Source organism: Erithacus rubecula, assembly GCF_903797595.1.
Source record: "Erithacus rubecula genome assembly, chromosome: 5".
In the NCBI taxonomy this organism is placed as follows: Eukaryota; Metazoa; Chordata; class Aves; order Passeriformes; family Muscicapidae; genus Erithacus; species Erithacus rubecula.
The window spans coordinates 940,175-958,357 of NC_136687.1; the positions used below are offsets into that span (position 1 = coordinate 940,175).

Sequence of the window (18,183 nt, forward strand, 5' to 3'; positions counted from 1 at the left end):
TTCCCCCCCTCCCTCCTCCTCCTCGCAGCCTGTGCTCCCCGCAATGGGGAAGGGGATGGTGGGGTCAGAGCACCCAGCTGAGGGGTGAGAGCAGGGCTGTGCCTCAGGTCATATCCGAGTGTTCCTGCTCCCTCACGAGTCGAAGCAGCCCCGCTCTGCTGTGAGACCTCAGGGTCACAGCCCCAGGACGGGAATTCTGCTCCATAACATTCGCCCCGGGTCTGGTGAAGGGGAACCAGCTCTTCACCACATCCCTGCTCGTCATTTCCCCCCCGACACGGTGCTGTGGGCTCGTGCGGGTCCCTTCCTCTCGCCCTGCACCCAGAGGAGCAGCCCTGGCTGAGGAGGGCGCTGGCGCTGTGTGGGTGAGGCATTGCAGGGCTCAGCGGATGCAGCATGAACCACCCACTTGCTCCTGCCAGGCTCCTCATCCCAACCCAGAGACGTGCCAGCAGCCATCGGGAAACAGAACTTACAACTTTATAGAGGAAATAAAATTACAACTGAGAGATGGGGTAGGAGCCACCCCTGGGCAGCACTGTGGGCAGAGACACCTGCACCATCCCTGGGGGACCAGGGGCTCTGTGTGGGTGTGGGCCAGCCGAGGGGCTGAGCTGTGGGGTGAGGGAACCAGGGCTGAAGAGGGGAGTGGGATGGGAGGGATGGAGCGGTGGGGGGTGCAGGACCTCCCGGACCGTACCCGTTTGCCACAGCCCAGGGGATGTGGCCACCATCTTCTGGCCAGTGGTTGGGGTGGCAGCCCCAGGCTGGGAGGTGCAGGTGCCTCCAGCACCAGCCCCCCCCGAGGTGGGGAAGGGCAGCCGGTGGTGAGTCCTGGGCAGTCCCCGGCAGGACGCAGTGGCAGCAGCACTGGGCATCAGGCCTCCCTGCCGGTCTCCCAGCAGCTTCCTCCCACCCCTATGGGGTGAGGGAGGGAGATGCCTGTCTCCCCAGGCCCGGGGTCCTATGAAATCTGGTTGTTGAGCTGACCTGGGTACTGCTCAAACCGCCTGTTGGCCTCCTCACTCAGTGCATCTCCTGTGGGCAGAGGGCAGGGGCTGTCAGCTCTGGTGCAGTGCATCCCCTGCCCTGCCAGCACCTTCCACTGTAGCTGCCCCCAGCACCACCATCCCAGCCCATCCTCATCCTCATGGCTTCCTGCAGCCCTGTCTCTGCCCTCCTCCCTCACGCCTGTGCCGTGCCCTGGCTGTTACCGATGTGGCAGCTGTGCACCCAGATGCGGTGCCCGTCGTACTTGCAGTTGCATTTCATGGCATTGTTGGTGAAGTCACTTTCTGCCACCTCGAAGTTGGGGTTGATCACGACCTGTGGGGCACTGACAGTAAGACCCCTGCCCCAGCCCCACAGGGTGTGTCTCCCCAGCTGTGGTGGGTGTGCTGGAGAGCTCCAAGGAGCTGGTGGCTTCTGATGTGGTGGGGTGGTTCTGTCCCTGTGCACCATGTGCCCATGAGCAGTGCTGCTCAGAGTTGGAAAACCCATGTAGCAGCATGTCTGAGCAGCCCTGCTCATCTATGGGCACAAGGACAGGGACTTTCCCATGCCAGCACACCCACCAGCCCCACTGAGCTCCAGTGAGAGATGGAGATGAGTGGCTGAAGTGTGTGGAGGGCTGAAGTGCAAGGACAGGGATCGGGAGGGTCATGTGCAGCACCTGCAGGATGTAGTTTCCTGGCTTGACATCAGTGATATCAATCCACTGGCAGTCGATGTCGTGCCGGTACAGGTCCCAGCAGCCCACAGTGATGCCCTGCTCCCCAAAGTTGGCACATTCGTACCTCTTGGCCACATCTGCAGGCAGGAGGAGACACAGCTTGTCTCTGCTGAGACCCCCATGATAGGGACAGGCATGGATGGTGCTGCAGGGCCCTATCTCACTCACCTTCCTCACACTCAGTGTCCTCCAGGCAGAAGCTGGCCTTGTGTCCCTCGGCCACCTTGGTGCCATTGGGGGTCAGGATGTCGTAGTGGGTGAAGATGTCCATGCTGTGGTAGTGCCTGTGGGAGAGAGCCAGCACCTGCTGCAGACTGTCCTGCCCTGCATCAGCCCCCTACCACCAGGAATGTCCCCACAGCCCCTGCTCTGAGGTGGCAGCACCGTGAGGTTGGGCAGAGCTGGGTCCTGCCCTGGAAGGGGACACAGCTGTCCCCAGCCAGCTAGCTCAGGGCACAGCCTGCAGCCCCATCCCTGCCCTCCTGGAGACCCCAGCCCCAACACTGCTCATCCATGAACCAACTGGACCCTGGGCAGCAGACTGGGGCTATCCAGTATCACCATTAACCCAGGGCCACTCTTATCTAGCGTAACCCTCACTCAGTGTGATATCTGCAGCGTCACTCTTTCAGTGCCCACCCTACCCAGCCCATTGCAGCACACCCTCTCCCCACCTGCCCCCAGCCCCACCTGTCCCCTGCCCCACGCACCGGTGGCACTCGTGCCAGACCCAGGAGTGGCGGCCGGCCTTGGGGCGGAAGTCGGCGCGGCCGCGGTTGTGGATCTGGGAGGAGAAGCGCAGCAGGCGGCGGTGGCCGTAGGGCCAGTTGGCCAGGCGGGCCGAGCTGGCCAGGCAGTTCTCCTCGGCGGCGCAGTACAGCATGTGCAGCGGCCGGTCCTCGATGTACGCCGTCTCCTGCACCAGCGGCGCGTGCAGCAGCAGGTCAGAGGCAGCTGGGGACAGGTGGCTGCTCAGGGCCGGGCCCTGCTCTCGGCAGGGAGGGGCGAGTGGAGGGGATGGGGCAGCGCCCAGGGCTGGCAGGGCTGAGCCAGCCAGGGGGGAACTGTGTCCTCCCCAATGGTGGGGCATTGGCTGACCCCGATCTCCACCTGCAAACCCCACTGAGCACAGCCCTTGGCTCCACAATGTTGTTATGTGCAGAGCCCACTGCTCACAGAGCCCACTGCACACAGACCACACTGTCTGCAGACCCCATCACCCACAGAACCCACTACCCACAGAACCCACTGCCCACGGATCCCATTGACCACAGAGCTCACTGCCCACAGACCACACTGTCTGCAGACCCCATCACCCACAGAACCCACTGCCCACAGATTCCATTGACCACAGAGCCACTGCCCGCAGACCACACTGTCTGCAGACCCCATCACTCACAGTTCCCACTGCCCGCAGAGCCCATTGCTCACACATCCCACTGCCCATAGAACCCACTGCCCACAAAGCCCACTGCTCATAGACCCCACTGTCCACAGACTCCACTACCCATGGACGCCACTGCCCACAGATCCTGCTGCCCACAGACCCCACTGCCTGCAGACCCTACTGCCCATAGACACTACTGCTCAGAGTCCATGCCTGCAGACCCCACTGCCCACAGACCCCCTCCCTGCAGAGCCCCCCCCAGACAGCCCCCACTGCCCGCAGCCCCCGTGGCCGCTCACTCTCGGAGCAGATGACGCCCGCAGCGAAGCGCGTGCCCGTGTTCCTGCAGCTCAGGCTGGCACCGTGGTGCTGGCAGTGGCTCAGGGACATCTCGTGGCCGGCACACTTCACCCCGCTCATGACCATCTCTGTCACGTTGCTGGCGTCCCAGTACCACGTCTCCTGAGGAGGGGGTGAGGCAGGGTGGGTGGCAGCGCTGGTGGCTGGATTGCCCAGGATCACTTACACCCAGGCTGCAGCCAAGCCCCCACCACTTAGCTGCCCACAAGGTCCTGTGAGAGGAGTGTCCCTCTGTCCCCATGCAGCCCCACGGTCATCCATGTGCCTGTGCTCACCAGGGCATCACCGGGGCCCTCCCCTCTGGCACCTACCGTCACTGCGTGCAGGGAGTAGCCCAGGCCGAGCTGACGACAGGCCACCATGGCCTCTTTGGTGGTCCAGCCATCGCTGCAGACCGTGCCCCACTTACTGCCTCGCTTCACCTCCACGCGGCCCTCAAACTCCGTCCTGCCGCCAGCCAGGCGGATCTGCGGGGAAGCCCTGGGGCCGTCAGCGGCCGCCCCACGCTGTGTGCCACCCCTGCCCCATCCCTCCCTGTCCCCCAGCGCCCTGAGCAGTGGTGGTGGCTGCTGCTGCCCTGGCCAAGCTGGTGCTGGCACCTACTTGTAAGCCGTGGTTAGCGAATCCCAGACCCAGCTGGCGACAGGCCACCATGGCCTCGAGCGTACCCCAGCCTTCTCCGCACACCAGCCCCCAGCGGGGCTGCTCCCCGTCGCCAGCCCCCACCGCCACCTCGACCCGCCCCTCGAAGCGGCTCCGGCCCCCGCTCAGCCGAATCTGCAGAGAAAAGCAGTGGCAGCGTCATCACCGTCACAGGTGATGCTCCCTCTGCACCACAGGACTGTCCCCTGTCCTGTGCTGCAGGGGTGGGGAAGGCAGCAACTGAGCAGAGCCAAGCACAGCTTTAGTCGGCAGGGAACTCGCCCAAACTGGTGGGTTTGGGGACGAGAAATCGCTTGTGAGTTTGGGAATTGTCTCACCAGGTCATTTTGAAATGGTGTCATTTCAGAAATGATAAGTGGGAAGGAGTTAAAGATCATTTTAAAGGCTCAAAATGGATGAAACGATGGGCCAGGGCAAACAGGAACAAGCAGCTTTGTTTGCTTGTTTCATCATAGGTAAAAAAAAATCTCTCTTGGTTGGCCCACAGTGATTTTTTTTCTCATGTTTCTGCAGGGGAGTGGATACAGGCTGGCAGCAGGAAAAGCAGCAGGGAGCATCTGCCCCACACTTCCCTTTACAGAGCAGCACCCACAGCCTCCCCTCCACCCCCTCCTCAAAGGGGATCCCACCCACAAAATCCCTGAGCTCCCAAGGCAACCATTGCCCCAGAGAAGGGAGAAATGTGTGGGGTGCAGAGGAGGAGAGATGAGGGTCCCATGGATCTTGTGGGGCTTTCCCAACACCCCACTCTGAGTGGGGCTCAGCTGGGAGCCCCATGGAGCCCCCGTGGTGCGCACCAGGTTCTCGTAGCCCATGTAGGGGATGTTGCAGCGAACAGCTGCATCCTCGGAGTGCTTGCAGTCCTCCTGTGTGATGTTCCTGAAGGGGCAGTTCCAGAGGGACTTCTCGGTGCCCCGGCACTGCACCTCGTTCAGGTGGATGGGGCCCGTCCCTGTCACAGCACAGCAGAAATCAGGGCCCTGTGACACAGGCATGCCCAGGGTCCCCAAGGCTGCCCTCTCTTTCTGGCAGGTTGAGGGAGTTGGACACTCCAACCTCCACAGCTGCTGCCTGCAGTGCGGCTGAGTGGCCGTGATCCCACTGGGATGCTCTATGTGCATCCAGCAGCCCCGTACCCACAGCAAAGCCTGGATCAGTGCCTCAGTCACAGCTCCAGGAGGGGATGGATGCCGTGCCTCCCCTCCCTGCAGCCTCACCTTGGCCCATGCGTGCCCCGGTGAGCGCCTCCTTGGCGCTGCCAAAGCCCAGCTCGCGGCACACCACGCTGGCCGACTGCAGGTCCCAGCGGTCGTCGCAGATGGTGCCCCACTCGTTGCTCCTGAGCACCTCAACACGGCCCTCGCCCACCCTGGCGCCGCCCTTCAGCCGGATCCGGGGCTGGGGGGACAGGGACAGGCGTGGGACAGTGTGCAATGGCAACAACACACTGCTGGCCATGCTTCCACAGCATCATCCCCACCTCCTGCTCCGGAGCTGGTCACCCAGCAACCCTGGGGACAGAGCCTGGCACTGCGCAGCTCTGGCCACCACAGGACTCGTCCCCCTGCCCGCAGGGCTCACCTGGCCCTGCTGCTGCTGCTGCTGGCGCTGTTTCTTCTTGTGGGCATTGGCAAAGAGGGGCCCGGGCACGCAGCTGACCACGGCGGGCATGCCGGCCCCGCAGGCGGCCGAGGAGTTGCCCCGGTAGAACTCGAAGGAGCACATGGACAGGTGCACCTCTGTCCCCGTGCAGGACACCGAGTGCAGGCGGTAGTTGAGCTGCTGCCGCTCTGTGAAGAGCCTGGGAGGGAGAGGAGCCCTGAGCCAGGGCCAGCGTGGCCGGGGCAGCAGAGGTGTCACCAGCCACCCTGCTTGCAGCTGCATATGCTGGCCGTGCCCCCTGCCTGTCACCTGGGTGACACACGGTGCCTGCCAGGCACCCACCCCTTGCCAACTGCCTGTCCCACACCCCCAGCAGCAGAGGGACACGTGGGGACACGCACAGATCTGGTGGGACTGCACAAGGCTCCTGTCTCTGGCTCTGCACTGGAGCCATTTACCTCTTCTTGAGCCCTACGTCCTCCCTGCTCTTTTGTTTAGGCTGAGATTTGGAGGCCAGCCTGGAAAATAGAGAACAACCATCATGAAGCCCGGGGCCTCAGGCTGTCACCTCTGCCCACAGCAATGACACAGGGAGCACAGCCTGGATTCACTGGAGGCTGAACTGGGCACCTTGGCCCCCAGGAAGACTCATGTGCATCCCCTTTGTGTCACACAGGGGTGCAACAGCATCATCTGCTGCCAGCAGTGTGACACAGCCACACTCTGCAGCAATGATGCAGCTTCCTGCATGCATCCCACCAGGAAACTGCTGGATGCAGCCACATCCTGCTCTGCCTTGTCACAGTCAAAAGATCAAACATCAGCAGCCACCATTTGATCAGTCAGGTGTGGGTGAGGAGTGCCTGTGTCCTCATCTAGATACCATGCCACCACTGTGTCCCCAAGGTGCAGGACACCCCAGCAAGGCAGCACCAAGCAAGCAGCACAGGCAGCCCCAGGGTGGGTGCTTGCCCTGGGGCCATGGGGCATGGTGGGACTTGCTGCAGGCTGGCAAGGACCTGCTGCCACCAAGGGAAGCAGCCCTGACACAGGCTGAGCCAGGAGGGGAAGAGCCTGGAGCTCAGCACACACAAGGTGTAGGTGCAATCCCAACATCCTCAAATGCTTGCTTCCCTCAGGGAGGAAGATGCTGAGCAGAGCCAAAAGCCCAGAGCCCACCAGGAAAGAAAACAAGAGTGGTCCAAAGGAGGGCAGGGGACTGACAGACCCAGGGACAAGGCAGAACCAAGCCTGGCCACTGTCCCCTCAGGCCAGCACAGGCTGGTGTCAGCCAGTGAGGACACAGCACAGGCTGGCATTCAGACAGCCAGAGGGCATCAGTGCCCATTCACACTCAGGAAACCACATCTGGGTGCCCAGGATAAGAAGATGTCATGTATGTGGTGCAAACCCCAGGGAGAGCAGCAAGACAGTGATGTGGAAGGAGATGGGGGGTGTAGGACTGTTCCAGGCAGGGCTGAGTGGGAGCTGTGGGGATCCTGGCTCTTCCAGCAGGGAGGGAAGAGCACAAAAGAAAAGAGGCATGACTGACAACAAAAGGTTCAGGCTCAGGATAAGGAAAATGTTTTGCCCATGAGGGCTGTTCCACACTGGAGCAGAGACCACAGGGCTGCAGAATTTCCATTCTTGGAAGGTTTCAAAAGCCAGCTGGATGAAGTCCTGGGTTTAACCCACAACTGGCTCTGCTCCACACAGGGAGCTGGACCAGGACTCCCAAAGGTCCCTTCCAGCCTGGATTAGCCTGTGCCTTCATATGACAGTGGCTGTGCAGCCCCAGATTGATCAGCCCCTACAGAACAGTGTGGCTCTCAGGAGCCAGCTCCTGCTTGGGGCAGAGGGACAGGACTGCAGCCTCATGGAGACACAAAACATTTCCCCCAGTGCTGCAGGGGAAGGACCTGCTTGCTGAGAAAGGGGCAGTCAGCACCAAACCAGCCAGGAAACAACACACTGGAGCAAATAGGACCTTCAGGTGGGGGTTGAGGAAACCCAAGGGATGATCCTGCCTGAATTCCCATCACCAGCTGCTGGAGCTGGCAAAGAATGACTGCTGGGGACACAGAGCTGGGAGTGTCACAGTGAAGAGCTCACAGTGGGTGGAGGGCACATTCAGCACCAGAGAAGGTAGAGAGACTGGGGCAGAGCATCGTGGCAGTTCAGGAAAGAGCTCAGAGAGGATGGGCTCTGACTCATGGTATCCATCAACAAATCCAGCAGCAGGATTCAGGGATGGAGGGAAATGGCAGCCAGACCATCCCTGGGCCTGGCAGAAAGGCAGCAAGAGTGAGTGTGCAGGGGATGCAAGAGAGCCCAGGCAGATGTGGCACTCAGGGCAGGACCTGCCACACTGTGCCCATCAGCACTGCTGAGCACGGGCTTTGGTGCCTATGCCAGCCCATCCTGCAGGGAAAGGAGAGGTGCACAGCCTTTCCAGCATCCCCACAGCCCATTTCCACAGCCCTTCCTCCCCATCTGCCAGGAGAGACAGCTCTGCTCCGAGGCCTCCTGCTCCCCTCCCAGCAGGGACTCCTGCCTGGTGTGCAGGACAGGGCTGCTCTGCCTGGAGGGAGATCATCTCTCGTGGGGAATGGGGACCCCAGCATGCACAGGCAGGTGCCCTGGGGTGGAGTTTGCCCTCCTGGGCCAGCACAGCCCAAGCCTTCAGTCTGCTCCGTCCGGATCCGTTTGTGCCTGGATCCATTCTGACGGCAGAGACTGTGGGGTCTGGGACAGCCCAGCTCTGCCACAGCTCAGCAGATGGGGCTCCCTGGCCCCTTACCTGCTGCCCAGCCTCGGGCTGTGGCCCTTCATCCTGGCTGCTCGCTTCAGCCGCCTGCGGAGCAACACCGGAGCTGCCTGTCCGGGGCACACACGGTGCCAGGCACACACAGTGTGGCTGCAGCATCCCCCGATGGCTGCAAACCTCCCCTTGGGATGGGGACACCACTGCCAGGGAGCAAGAGAGCTCCCCTTGGAGTGGCCTTTGCTATACTGTGTGTGTGGCAGGGGGATAACCACGACCCCCCAACCACCCCACAGCCGACAGGCTTCACAACCTCTGCTGTCCCCCCCAGCGTTACCCCACACCCCTGGCACCATCCCCTGGCTCTGCTTGGACACCCTGTGGGCTCCCTGCCGGCCTCACTCACTTGTAGAAGTTCCTGTTGACTTTCTTCTCTGCTGGGAAGCCCATCATGCCGCAGACGACGCGGCTGTTGTGGCTGTGCCAGCCCTGGTCGCAGATCTGTGCCCAGCTGTCCTTGTAGCGCACCTCCACGATGCCCTCGGCCACCGGCAGCTGCCGCCGCCCCCCGGCCACCACCGGCCGCAGCCGCACCTCCTCCACATGGCTCTGCTCGCTCTGCGGGAGCAGGACAGCCCCAGCTCACACCACACCCACCGCCCCTCCCTGTGCCTGTGCCAGCCCCAGCTCACACCACACCCACCGCCCCTCCCTGTGCCTGTGCCAGCCCCAGCTCACACCACACCCACCACCCCTGCCTGTGCCTGTGCCAGCCCCAGCTCACACCACACCCACCGCCCCTCCCTGTGCCAGCCCCAGCTCACACCACACCCACCGCCCCACCCTGTGCCAGCCCCAGCTCACACCACACCCACCGCCCCTCCCTGTGCCCGCCCCAGCTCACACCCACACCCACCGCCCCTCCCTGTGCCTGTGCCAGCCCCAGCTCACACCACAACCACCCCGCCCCTCCTGTGCCAGCCCCAGCTCACACCACACCCACCGCCCCTCCCTGTGCCCGCCCCAGCTCACACCACACCCACCGCCCCACCCTGTGCCTGTGCCAGCCCCAGCTCACACCACACCCACCGTCCCTCCCTGTGCCTGTGCCAGCCCCAGCTCACACCACACCCACCGCCCCTCCCTGTGCCAGCCCCAGCCCCAGCTCACACCACACCCACCGCCCCTCCCTGTGCCTGTGCCAGCCCCAGCTCACACCACACCCACCGCCCCTCCCTGTGCCTGTGCCAGCCCCAGCCCCAGCTCACACCACACCCACCACCCCTCCCTGTGCCAGCCCCAGCTCACACCACACCCACCGCCCCACCCTGTGCCTGTGCCAGCCCCAGCTCACACCACACCCACCGTCCCTCCCTGTGCCTGTGCCAGCCCCAGCTCACACCACACCCACCGCCCCTCCCTGTGCCTGTGCCAGCCCCAGCTCACACCACACCCACCGCCCCTCCCTGTGCCTGTGCCAGCCCCAGCTCACACCACACCCACCGCCCCTCCCTGTGCCTGTGCCAGCCCCAGCTCACACCACACCCACCGTCCCTCCCTGTGCCTGTGCCTGTGCCAGCTCACACCACACCCACCGCCCCTCCCTGTGCCAGCCCCAGCCCCAGCCCCAGCTCACACCACACCCACCGTCCCTCCCTGTGCCTGTGCCTGTGCCAGCTCACACCACACCCACCGCCCCTCCCTGTGCCTGTGCCAGCCCCAGCTCACACCACACCCACCGTCCCTCCCTGTGCCAGCCCCAGCCCCAGCCCCAGCTCACACCACACCCACCACCACTCCCTGTGCCAGCCCACTCCCAGGGAATCTCCAAGGATGCAGGAGAGGGGTGTCCAGGCACAGGTGGGGCACAGGGACAGCCAGTCCTGCGTTCCTGCTGGCCACATCTGGGCAGCCAAGGATTGAACCTCATCCAGAGAGCTCAGTGCCACTTGTCCCCTTGGGTCTCCAGGGAGCACAACCAGGAAAGCCAGTGCTGCTCTCCTGCACCCCCAGAGGTTCCCAGACTGTCCCACACCCTGTGGCATCCTGGGCATCACCAGCTGCCCACTCTGGCCAGCAGCTTCCTCACCTCGATGACGTTGGAGTCCTTGAAGCCTGGAATGCGTTCATCCTTGCAGACAACACCTGCATCCTCCTCGTGGCTGCAGTCACTGTTCCCCCAGCCCCGGTGTTTGCAGTCCCCAATGCTCTTCTCATTTCCAGCACAGTTCACATTGTCCAGCCAGATCCGCCCTGCCAGACACAAACCAGGGGTGAGGGGGAGCCAAGGATGCCCTGGGATTAGGGAAGGTGCCCACAGAGCATGGCCAGGGATCACACAGGTTACAGCAGGAGCTGTAACACAAAGCTGAGGCCAGTGAAATGCCAAGAGTAAAGTTCTGGATCGGGGGGGAACTGCAGATGGGGAGTCTCCACCTCCCCAAGGGGCTGCTCTGACAAAAAGCTCCCACATGTGCAAAACGAGTACATAATCACTGCCAGGCACTCTGCAAACACACAACACCCCTTGCAGACTTGTTGGGTGTGTTGGGTTGATGTGGCCAAAAATGTGTATTCTATCACCATTTGTTACATCCTGGTGCGTTAGTGGTTTCCTTATCTCCATGGCACATATTATCTGCTAATGGGGCATCTTTAAGATAAGGTAAGGCAATCATCTTTATCTTTTCCACAGCCCATCCTCCCTCCAGGAAGATATCACCTGCTAATGGGCCATTAAGTCCCACTGTATGACTGATAAAAATACATCATCCTACTGGGAGATGCTCCAGCCAAAGGAAAGAGCCAAGCCTTTCCTACTTAGATAAAAAACTGAAAATTTAAACAGCAAGATTATTCTGTCTTTCCACTAATTCCAGAGGAACACCAGACATTTCCACATCATCCCTGGACCTTCAGAGGAAACTGCACCTTCTCCAAGAGCACTGCTCCAGCTGAGCCACATCTGCCCCTGCAGGAGGATGCAGCACCATGGAATGGGACTGTGCCACCACCCTGACTGACTGACTGTGCCAGCTTGGATTCTGACTCTGGCAGGGTTGGGATTGTTCTTTGTAATACTGCGTTTCTATTTTAATTTTCCTAGCAAAAATCTGTTATTCCTAATTCCCATATCTTTTCCCGAGAGCCCCTAATTTCCAAATTATAATAATAATTTGGAGGGAGGGGGTTTACATTTTCCATTTCAAAGAGAAACTCCTGCCTTTATTGGCAGACACCTGTCCTTCAAACCAGGCCATTGGGGCGCCCAGGCAGTGTGGGGGCTGTGCCAGGGGGACGCTGTGCCCTCCACCCCTCTCTTACCGACTCCTTTGCCGTACTTGGCGCTGTGTGCCCAGCCCGTGGCAGCCACGAAGCCGAGCTGCCGGCACAGCACGTGAGCGTTGCCCAGCGTGAAGTCGTCGTCGCAGATGGTGCCCCACTCCTCGTTGTAGAACACTTCCACTCGGCCCTCGTTGTGCTTGCGGGGGTACCCGGCCAGGCGGAACCTCAGCTGGGGCTGGGGGACGTGTGTGGGGCCCGGGGGGGTGGGCTGGGCACTGCCCACCCACAGCCAGGCGCTGCCCAGCAGCACCAGCAGCACCAGCAGCTCTGGCCATGCCCATGGGCTGCAGCCTCCCATGGCAGTGGGGCTCTGTAGGGACAAAAAGGGTCAGGGTGTGCTGGGGTTGTGGTGGAACATCAGCATCCCCCATCCAGCACCCCCCTCCAAACCCTCTGCCCAGCTCTGTGCTGGTTAAACCCCCTGCCCAGCACCAGCACAGCCAGAGTGTCCCTGATACACACCCCCTGCACCCCTGGGCACCTGCCCAGTGCCCCTGTCCCCCTCTGCCCACAGCCCCTGCTGAGCCCCCACTGTGCTGTCCAGTCACATCTGAAGGGCAGTGAGGGCAGATGGGCACTGGGGTGTGTGCAACCCCAGAGAGGTGAATGGAAAGAGCTGAGGGAGCTGGAACAGGCTCAGGGCACAGGGAAAGCCCAGCCAGGAGCTGGATCCAGCAGGAGCAGGGAATGCTGCTGGCTGAGGGGATTCCAGCCCACGCTCTGCCCTCTGTGAGGAGTGAGGCAGCTGCAGCATTCACATTCCTCTGTGCTGCCTTCCTCTGGCAATATTTGTGGCTCCCTGAATACCTGAGGGAGATGTGGTATTCCTGCACCAGCCCCACGGCAAACAATAGTGAAAACCCTTCTCTGTGAGCTGCCCTCCCTTCCCAGTGTGCTATTCCCATGGATCCTGTAGCACAGGAGCAGCATTTCTGCATGGGTGGTGCTGCCAAGCTCTGACTGATGCTGGCCCACGACCACCAGCATGGCCACTTGCCCACCTCCCTCTCCACTGCCAGTCCAATCCCCCAAAACACCCCCAGGGCATCCCCACAGCAGGATGTCTCTGTCCCCAAGTCCCCCCTGAGCACAAATCCTGCCTGGTTAATCACACAGACTGTGCTTGCCATTAGAAAACAGTAAAAAGAACAAGTTTTGGCTTTTCTGGGGTGATTTAAAATCCCCATATTTAGCTCCAGTGTCACAGAAAAAGGGAAACAAATTCAAACCCCACACAGAGCTGGGGGCTGGCATGGCTGCTCCACCTCCCCACCAGCCTCCAGGGCAGGGTTTTCACAGAGGAATCAACCCCATTCCTGCTTAGTTCACTTTTCCAGATGATGAGGACCTGGCCCACACTCCAATCTCTTGAGGCAGGATGGTGCCCAGTGCCAGCCCCTTTTCCACACCCACAACACCACCACAAGGCTCCACAGTGCCAGCCCTGCTGCCTGCCTGCCCCTTTGGCACACATCACACTGGAGGTGCCACCAGGAGCAGTGAGAGCCTCGGGATGAGCCTGGTGCCTGCAGAGATGCTCAGGAAGAGAGAGGAGTAACAGGGAGCAGCACTGCTCATCCAGTTCTACACCAGCCACAGGAGTGGGAATGACTGGCAGTGGCACTCAGTACTCTGGTCTGGCTGAAAAGTGGGGATTGGTCACAGGTTGGACTCAATGACCCTGGAGGTCTTCTCCAACCCTATAATTCCATGAAGCACATCACCTCCCTTGGAGCTACCACATCAGCGTGGGTCTGGCTCTCTCCTCTATCACAAGGGGCACAGGGGACATCACAGAGCTGGTGGGGACATGGCCCAGGCAGCTGGGAGCCCTGGGGCTGGTGGGAGCCAGCTCTGGGCTCCTGGTGCCTCAGCTGCCTGCTCTGGCACTGTGAGAACAGCAGAGCTCAGCAGGACTTGTGTTTGTGGCAGACAGCAGGGAAACGCTCTGCTGAACCTTTTACCCAGCCAGAGGAAGGGAGGGCGAGTGCAAAGGGCCACCCCAGCCCTGCTGTGGCTTAGGAAAGGGGATCTCTGGGCTTGGAATGGGAATTCTCCACCCTCATCTCCACACCAAGCAGCGAAGGGATGAGTTTACTATCTCACAGCAAACAACAAAACTTTTTATTCCACCCCTGCATCACTGAAGGGACATCACCCTGCCCAGAGGAAGGGCTGTAAACCCTCAGAGCTGCCCTGACATAAATGTGGGTCCCCTCAGTGCTAACTGTAACACACCTTGGGGTGTGTTTCCTCAGGGAAAGTGGACAAGCATTGGAGCTTCCCCTGCACTCCTGAGTGAGCAGGATGCTCTGCTGTGGAGCTGGGCAGTTTCACAATGGGGTCAGTACAGCCCTGAAGGACAGCAGCACAATTAATTAATCTCCACGGTCCAGCAGAAATAGCCCGTGTCAGGAAGCAGGAATGGCCTTTTATGAGATCACAGGTCCTGTTAATTGGAGTAACTGTGTTGATCTAACAGGCTGAGACTGGAAGGCATTCAATTCATCTTGCACCACCTTTTAATGAATAATTAGCACTCAACAAAATCAGTGCACCTTCTCCTAAGTGGATTAAAACTGGTCACCTGCTGGAACTAAAATGTGGTTACATGGGGAAGTCACCACTCCGTGGGCTTTCTGGTGAGGATCACATGCTTTTCAAAGCAAAACTCTGCCAGGAGGAGGAAAAAAGCACCTTCCTGGTACAGACTGCAGAGAGAAATGGGAGGAAACAAGATGGAATAGGGACAAGCCTGGTAAATCAGCGTATGCAGCTTACATCCTTGGCTACAAGGAAAATTTAAACCTGTGCATTGAGAAACAAAACACAGAGGAGCAGAGACCAGAACATGGCACCTGAAAAGTGCTTGGGCTTTGTGCAGCAAATCATTGATTCCCCTCTGAGCCTCAGCAATGTGATCTGCAGGGTCTGTAATCCCTGCTCCTGGGTCCTGCTCCAGCATCTCCCATCCCCACTGTGCCTCCTCTGCCCTGGCACCTCAGCTCCACCACTCACCTCAGAGTTTCCCAGTGACATTCCCAGCTGAGCTCTGTGGGGCCAAAGCCTGTTCCATCCCATCCCATCCCATCCCAGCCCAGCTGCCATGTGAGCTCCCTGCAGCCCAGCACGGCTCCTTCCCCGTCCCTGCACCACCTCCCTCCCTGAACACGCTCCTGTCCATGTCCTGGGCACTCAGGCTAACAGGGCTCTCATTGTCCACATCACTTTTTCCGTTCTCTCAGGCACAAGCTGTGCTTTTGCTCCTCTCCTGCTGCTCAGCTCTTGCTCCTTCTGCTCGCAGGCTTTGCTCCAGACCTGAGCCTGCAGCCTGATGCACCCCAGCATCTCAACCATCCTGCTGTCAGCTCCAGCCAGGGACAGTCTCCTCTTGGAGAGGGTTTGTGGCACTCTGGATGTGCTGCCCTGGGCACGGATGCTCAGCAGAGCTCCACTGCAAGGGTGAGGAGGACGGGCTGGCTGGAGCGAGCGCTGGGCGTGGGAGCCAGGGCACAGCCCAGGTTCTTGCCACTGAGGGAAACCTCAGGAATGTCCCAGCTGGGTGTGCACGAGGCCCTGAGCCACATCCCAGCCTGCACAGTACTGCAGAGTCAAAATCCTGGGGCTCCCTCCAGCCCTCAGCCCTGTGCTGCTGAGGTTGGCATGGGTGAGAGGATTCTTCAGGGCTGCTCAATCTGCTCCACGGGCTCTGCTTGTCCCAGTGGGTGACAGAGTCACCCTGACAGGGCATACAGCCCTTATGGCCAGGCACTGTCCCCATCATAGCTGTGCATCTTGCACAGGGGCTGCTCCTTCCAGAGGGGTCAGCTGTGCTGCTGGGGGGCTCAGGACTGTCCAAATCATGTGTGCCCTTCAGCTCTCACTGGGCATACAGCAGGACATCAGTCTGCACACCAAAACCCCAGGGAACAGCCAACAGACCTCGGGAAGGGGCAGCTCCTGGTGGGGCAGGTCCTTGGGTAAATCTGTGTGTTTGATCAGCAGGGAGCATCCCTGCAGCACAGGGATGACACCCACAGCAGCAGGGAAGAGCCAGGCCATGTCCTCCTCAGGGACATGCTCACAAAACAACAGCCTTGGACAAACCCACAAGGAGCATCCCAGGCACTGACAACTGGGAGGACTCAGAGAAGAGCAGCACACCAGAGACCGAGGACCTGGGAAACCCGCCAGCACAAGGGAGAGGAAGCTCGCTCTGTTTATCCTTCCTTGAGGAGGTTAAAGGTGACACAGTCACTCTCTGTTGATGTCCCATGCCAGGACATCCCTGAGAGCACAGGGTCACGTCCCCAGCAGTCGGGGCAGGAGGTCTGGTGAGTCCCATGGCTTCAGGGCTCCATCCATCCCTCCCTCCCTCCCCTTTTCCCCTCACACACGTCCAGCGCTGCCCCTTTCGCAATCCGCCCGCCTGCACAGACTGCTCTGCTTTCCCCCACTTCCCGGCAGCCCTGGAGTCTCCATGGATTCATGGGCCATTCTTGATTTTTTTAATACAGATGTTAGTATTTTTTCTGACCGTTTTTTCTGTGCAATTTCTGGGAGATTTTTGTGTTTCTTAGTACAAATTTTCAGGGATTTTTCCTGGGTTTTTTTAGGCTGAATTTCTCCGGGATTTTTCCTGATGCTTTTCCCAGCAATCCTTGGAATTTTAGCAGAGTTTAAGTGTTGTACGGATTTCAGGAGTTTTTTGGCTCACAGAGCAGGGGACCCCGACACCCCCACCCTGCTCAGACACGGGGCAGAGCCCCACCAGAGTCTGCAAAGGAACAAGCTTCCACAAACTGCTCCCAGAAACAACAGGAGGCAGCCCAGGGTCACCATAGGAATTCCCTATGGCAGGATTGATGTCAGTCCCAAAATTCCAACCTCCTGTGGCTGGGAGCTCACTGCCCCTCTCTGCCTGAAGGGAAGGGACTCCCGCTGCCACCCACTGTGTGTCCCCATCCCAGGAAGGGACAGGGACAGGGACAGAGCCGCAGAACGGACATTCCGGCTCTCGGGGTGTCAGCAACTACAAAACATTGATGGGACTGGGGCTGCATTTCCCCTTCCCCGACAACTCCAGGTCCAGCCCCCCTGGGCTCTCTGATGTCCCCGTGTCCTGCTGACACCCCCTAAGGCAGGGCAGGTCACAGCACAGCTCCTACCCCACCCAGCCTGCCCAGCACACAGCAGGGCTCTCAGCTCTGCCCGGAGCTGTGCCGGGTACGAGAGGCAGCCCTGGGAAGAACCAGATGCCGGCAGGAGGGAAAGACCTCGGAGGAATGCGCAAACATCAGCCATCCCCACGGGCTGAGGGGCGGGCGGCGGGGCTGTGGGGCTGCTGGTGAGCTGCTGGTGGGGCTGTTGGTGGGACTGGTGTCCCAGGCACCCTGGAGCACCGAACCCGCCGTCCTGGACTGCTGGAGACGGGACCGGCTCCGCTGCGGGCTCCTCGGAAAAGCCAGCCGCGAACAATCATCCCTTCCCGCCCCACATCCCTACATCCATCCTCTCTCTTCCATGAGCCACAGCGAGTCCGCTCTTCATGGAATTCCCGAGTCCCCACCCGCAGCCCATCCACACGCTTTGGGCTGAGGTACAGCCCCGAACCGGCACCCGGGACCCAACCGGGTCCGCCGGGCTCCGCTTCCCGTGGGCACGGCACGGGCACGGCACGGGCACGGCACGGACACCGGGGCGGCATCGCCGCACCCTCACCCCGCACGCGGGACAGCTGATCCCGGCGGGCCGTGCCGAACCGAACCGAGCCGTGCCGAGCGGTGCCGAACCGAACACACCGAGCCGAACCGAGCCGTACCGAGTTCCGCAGCGCCGTGCCGTACCGTGCCGAACCGAGCCGTGCCGTGCCGAGCCGTGCAGTGCCCTGCCGTGCCCTGCCGTGCCGAGCCGAGCGGTTTCGGTCGGTGCCGCCGCGCTCCGCCCCGGCCCGCCCCGCGCCGTGCCCGTGTCCGTGTCCGGGGCCGCCCCGCAGCCCCGGCCCGCGCCGAGCGGCCCCGGTCCCGGCCCCGGTCTCGGTCCCGGTCCCGGTCCCGGCCCCGGTCCGGCCCGGACGGCCCGCCGCCCCGCCATGGGCCGGCTCCAGCCCCCGCCCCGCCCGGGCTCGGCTCCAGCGCCTGCCCCGGCCCCCCGATGGAGCCGCGGGAGCTGCCGCCGAGCCCCCCACTCCCGGGTTTGGCCATCCCGACCCCACCCAGCCCTGTGCTCGCCCCGGGGCTGGGGCAGCCTTGCCTGCGAAGGGCAAGGGAGGGAAACAGCCGGGAATGGTTTGCCCCTGCCTGCCCTGTTCCAGAGTGCAGTGGCTGGATG

General features: G+C 61.2%; 1 protein-coding gene across 4 annotated transcripts; it reads right to left on the reverse strand.

Moving 5' to 3' along the window:
• Nucleotides 1-462: 462 nt before the first annotated feature.
• On the reverse strand, nucleotides 463-17,869 carry LOXL3 (lysyl oxidase like 3). 4 transcript variants are annotated; one of them, XM_079307002.1, is made up of 16 exons: nucleotides 17,675-17,869; nucleotides 11,833-12,163; nucleotides 10,598-10,761; nucleotides 8,915-9,126; nucleotides 8,545-8,598; nucleotides 6,203-6,262; nucleotides 5,724-5,943; nucleotides 5,360-5,540; nucleotides 4,940-5,094; nucleotides 4,083-4,256; nucleotides 3,419-3,581; nucleotides 2,443-2,686; nucleotides 1,901-2,016; nucleotides 1,673-1,809; nucleotides 1,215-1,326; nucleotides 463-1,038 (listed from the first exon to the last, which is right to left on the reverse strand). In XM_079307002.1, the coding sequence occupies exons 2-16, from the start codon at nucleotides 12,149-12,151 to the stop codon at nucleotides 965-967; spliced, it is 2,385 nt and encodes a 794-aa protein (XP_079163128.1). In that variant the 5' UTR covers nucleotides 12,152-12,163; nucleotides 17,675-17,869; the 3' UTR covers nucleotides 463-964. The 4 variants fall into 4 exon arrangements, with proteins under 4 accessions (XP_079163128.1, XP_079163126.1, XP_079163127.1 ...); XM_079307000.1 differs by lacking the exons at nucleotides 6,203-6,262; nucleotides 8,545-8,598 and having other exon boundaries at nucleotides 17,700-17,869; XM_079307001.1 differs by lacking the exons at nucleotides 4,083-4,256; nucleotides 6,203-6,262; nucleotides 8,545-8,598 and adding an exon at nucleotides 3,791-3,946.
• Nucleotides 17,870-18,183: the final 314 nt, after the last annotated feature.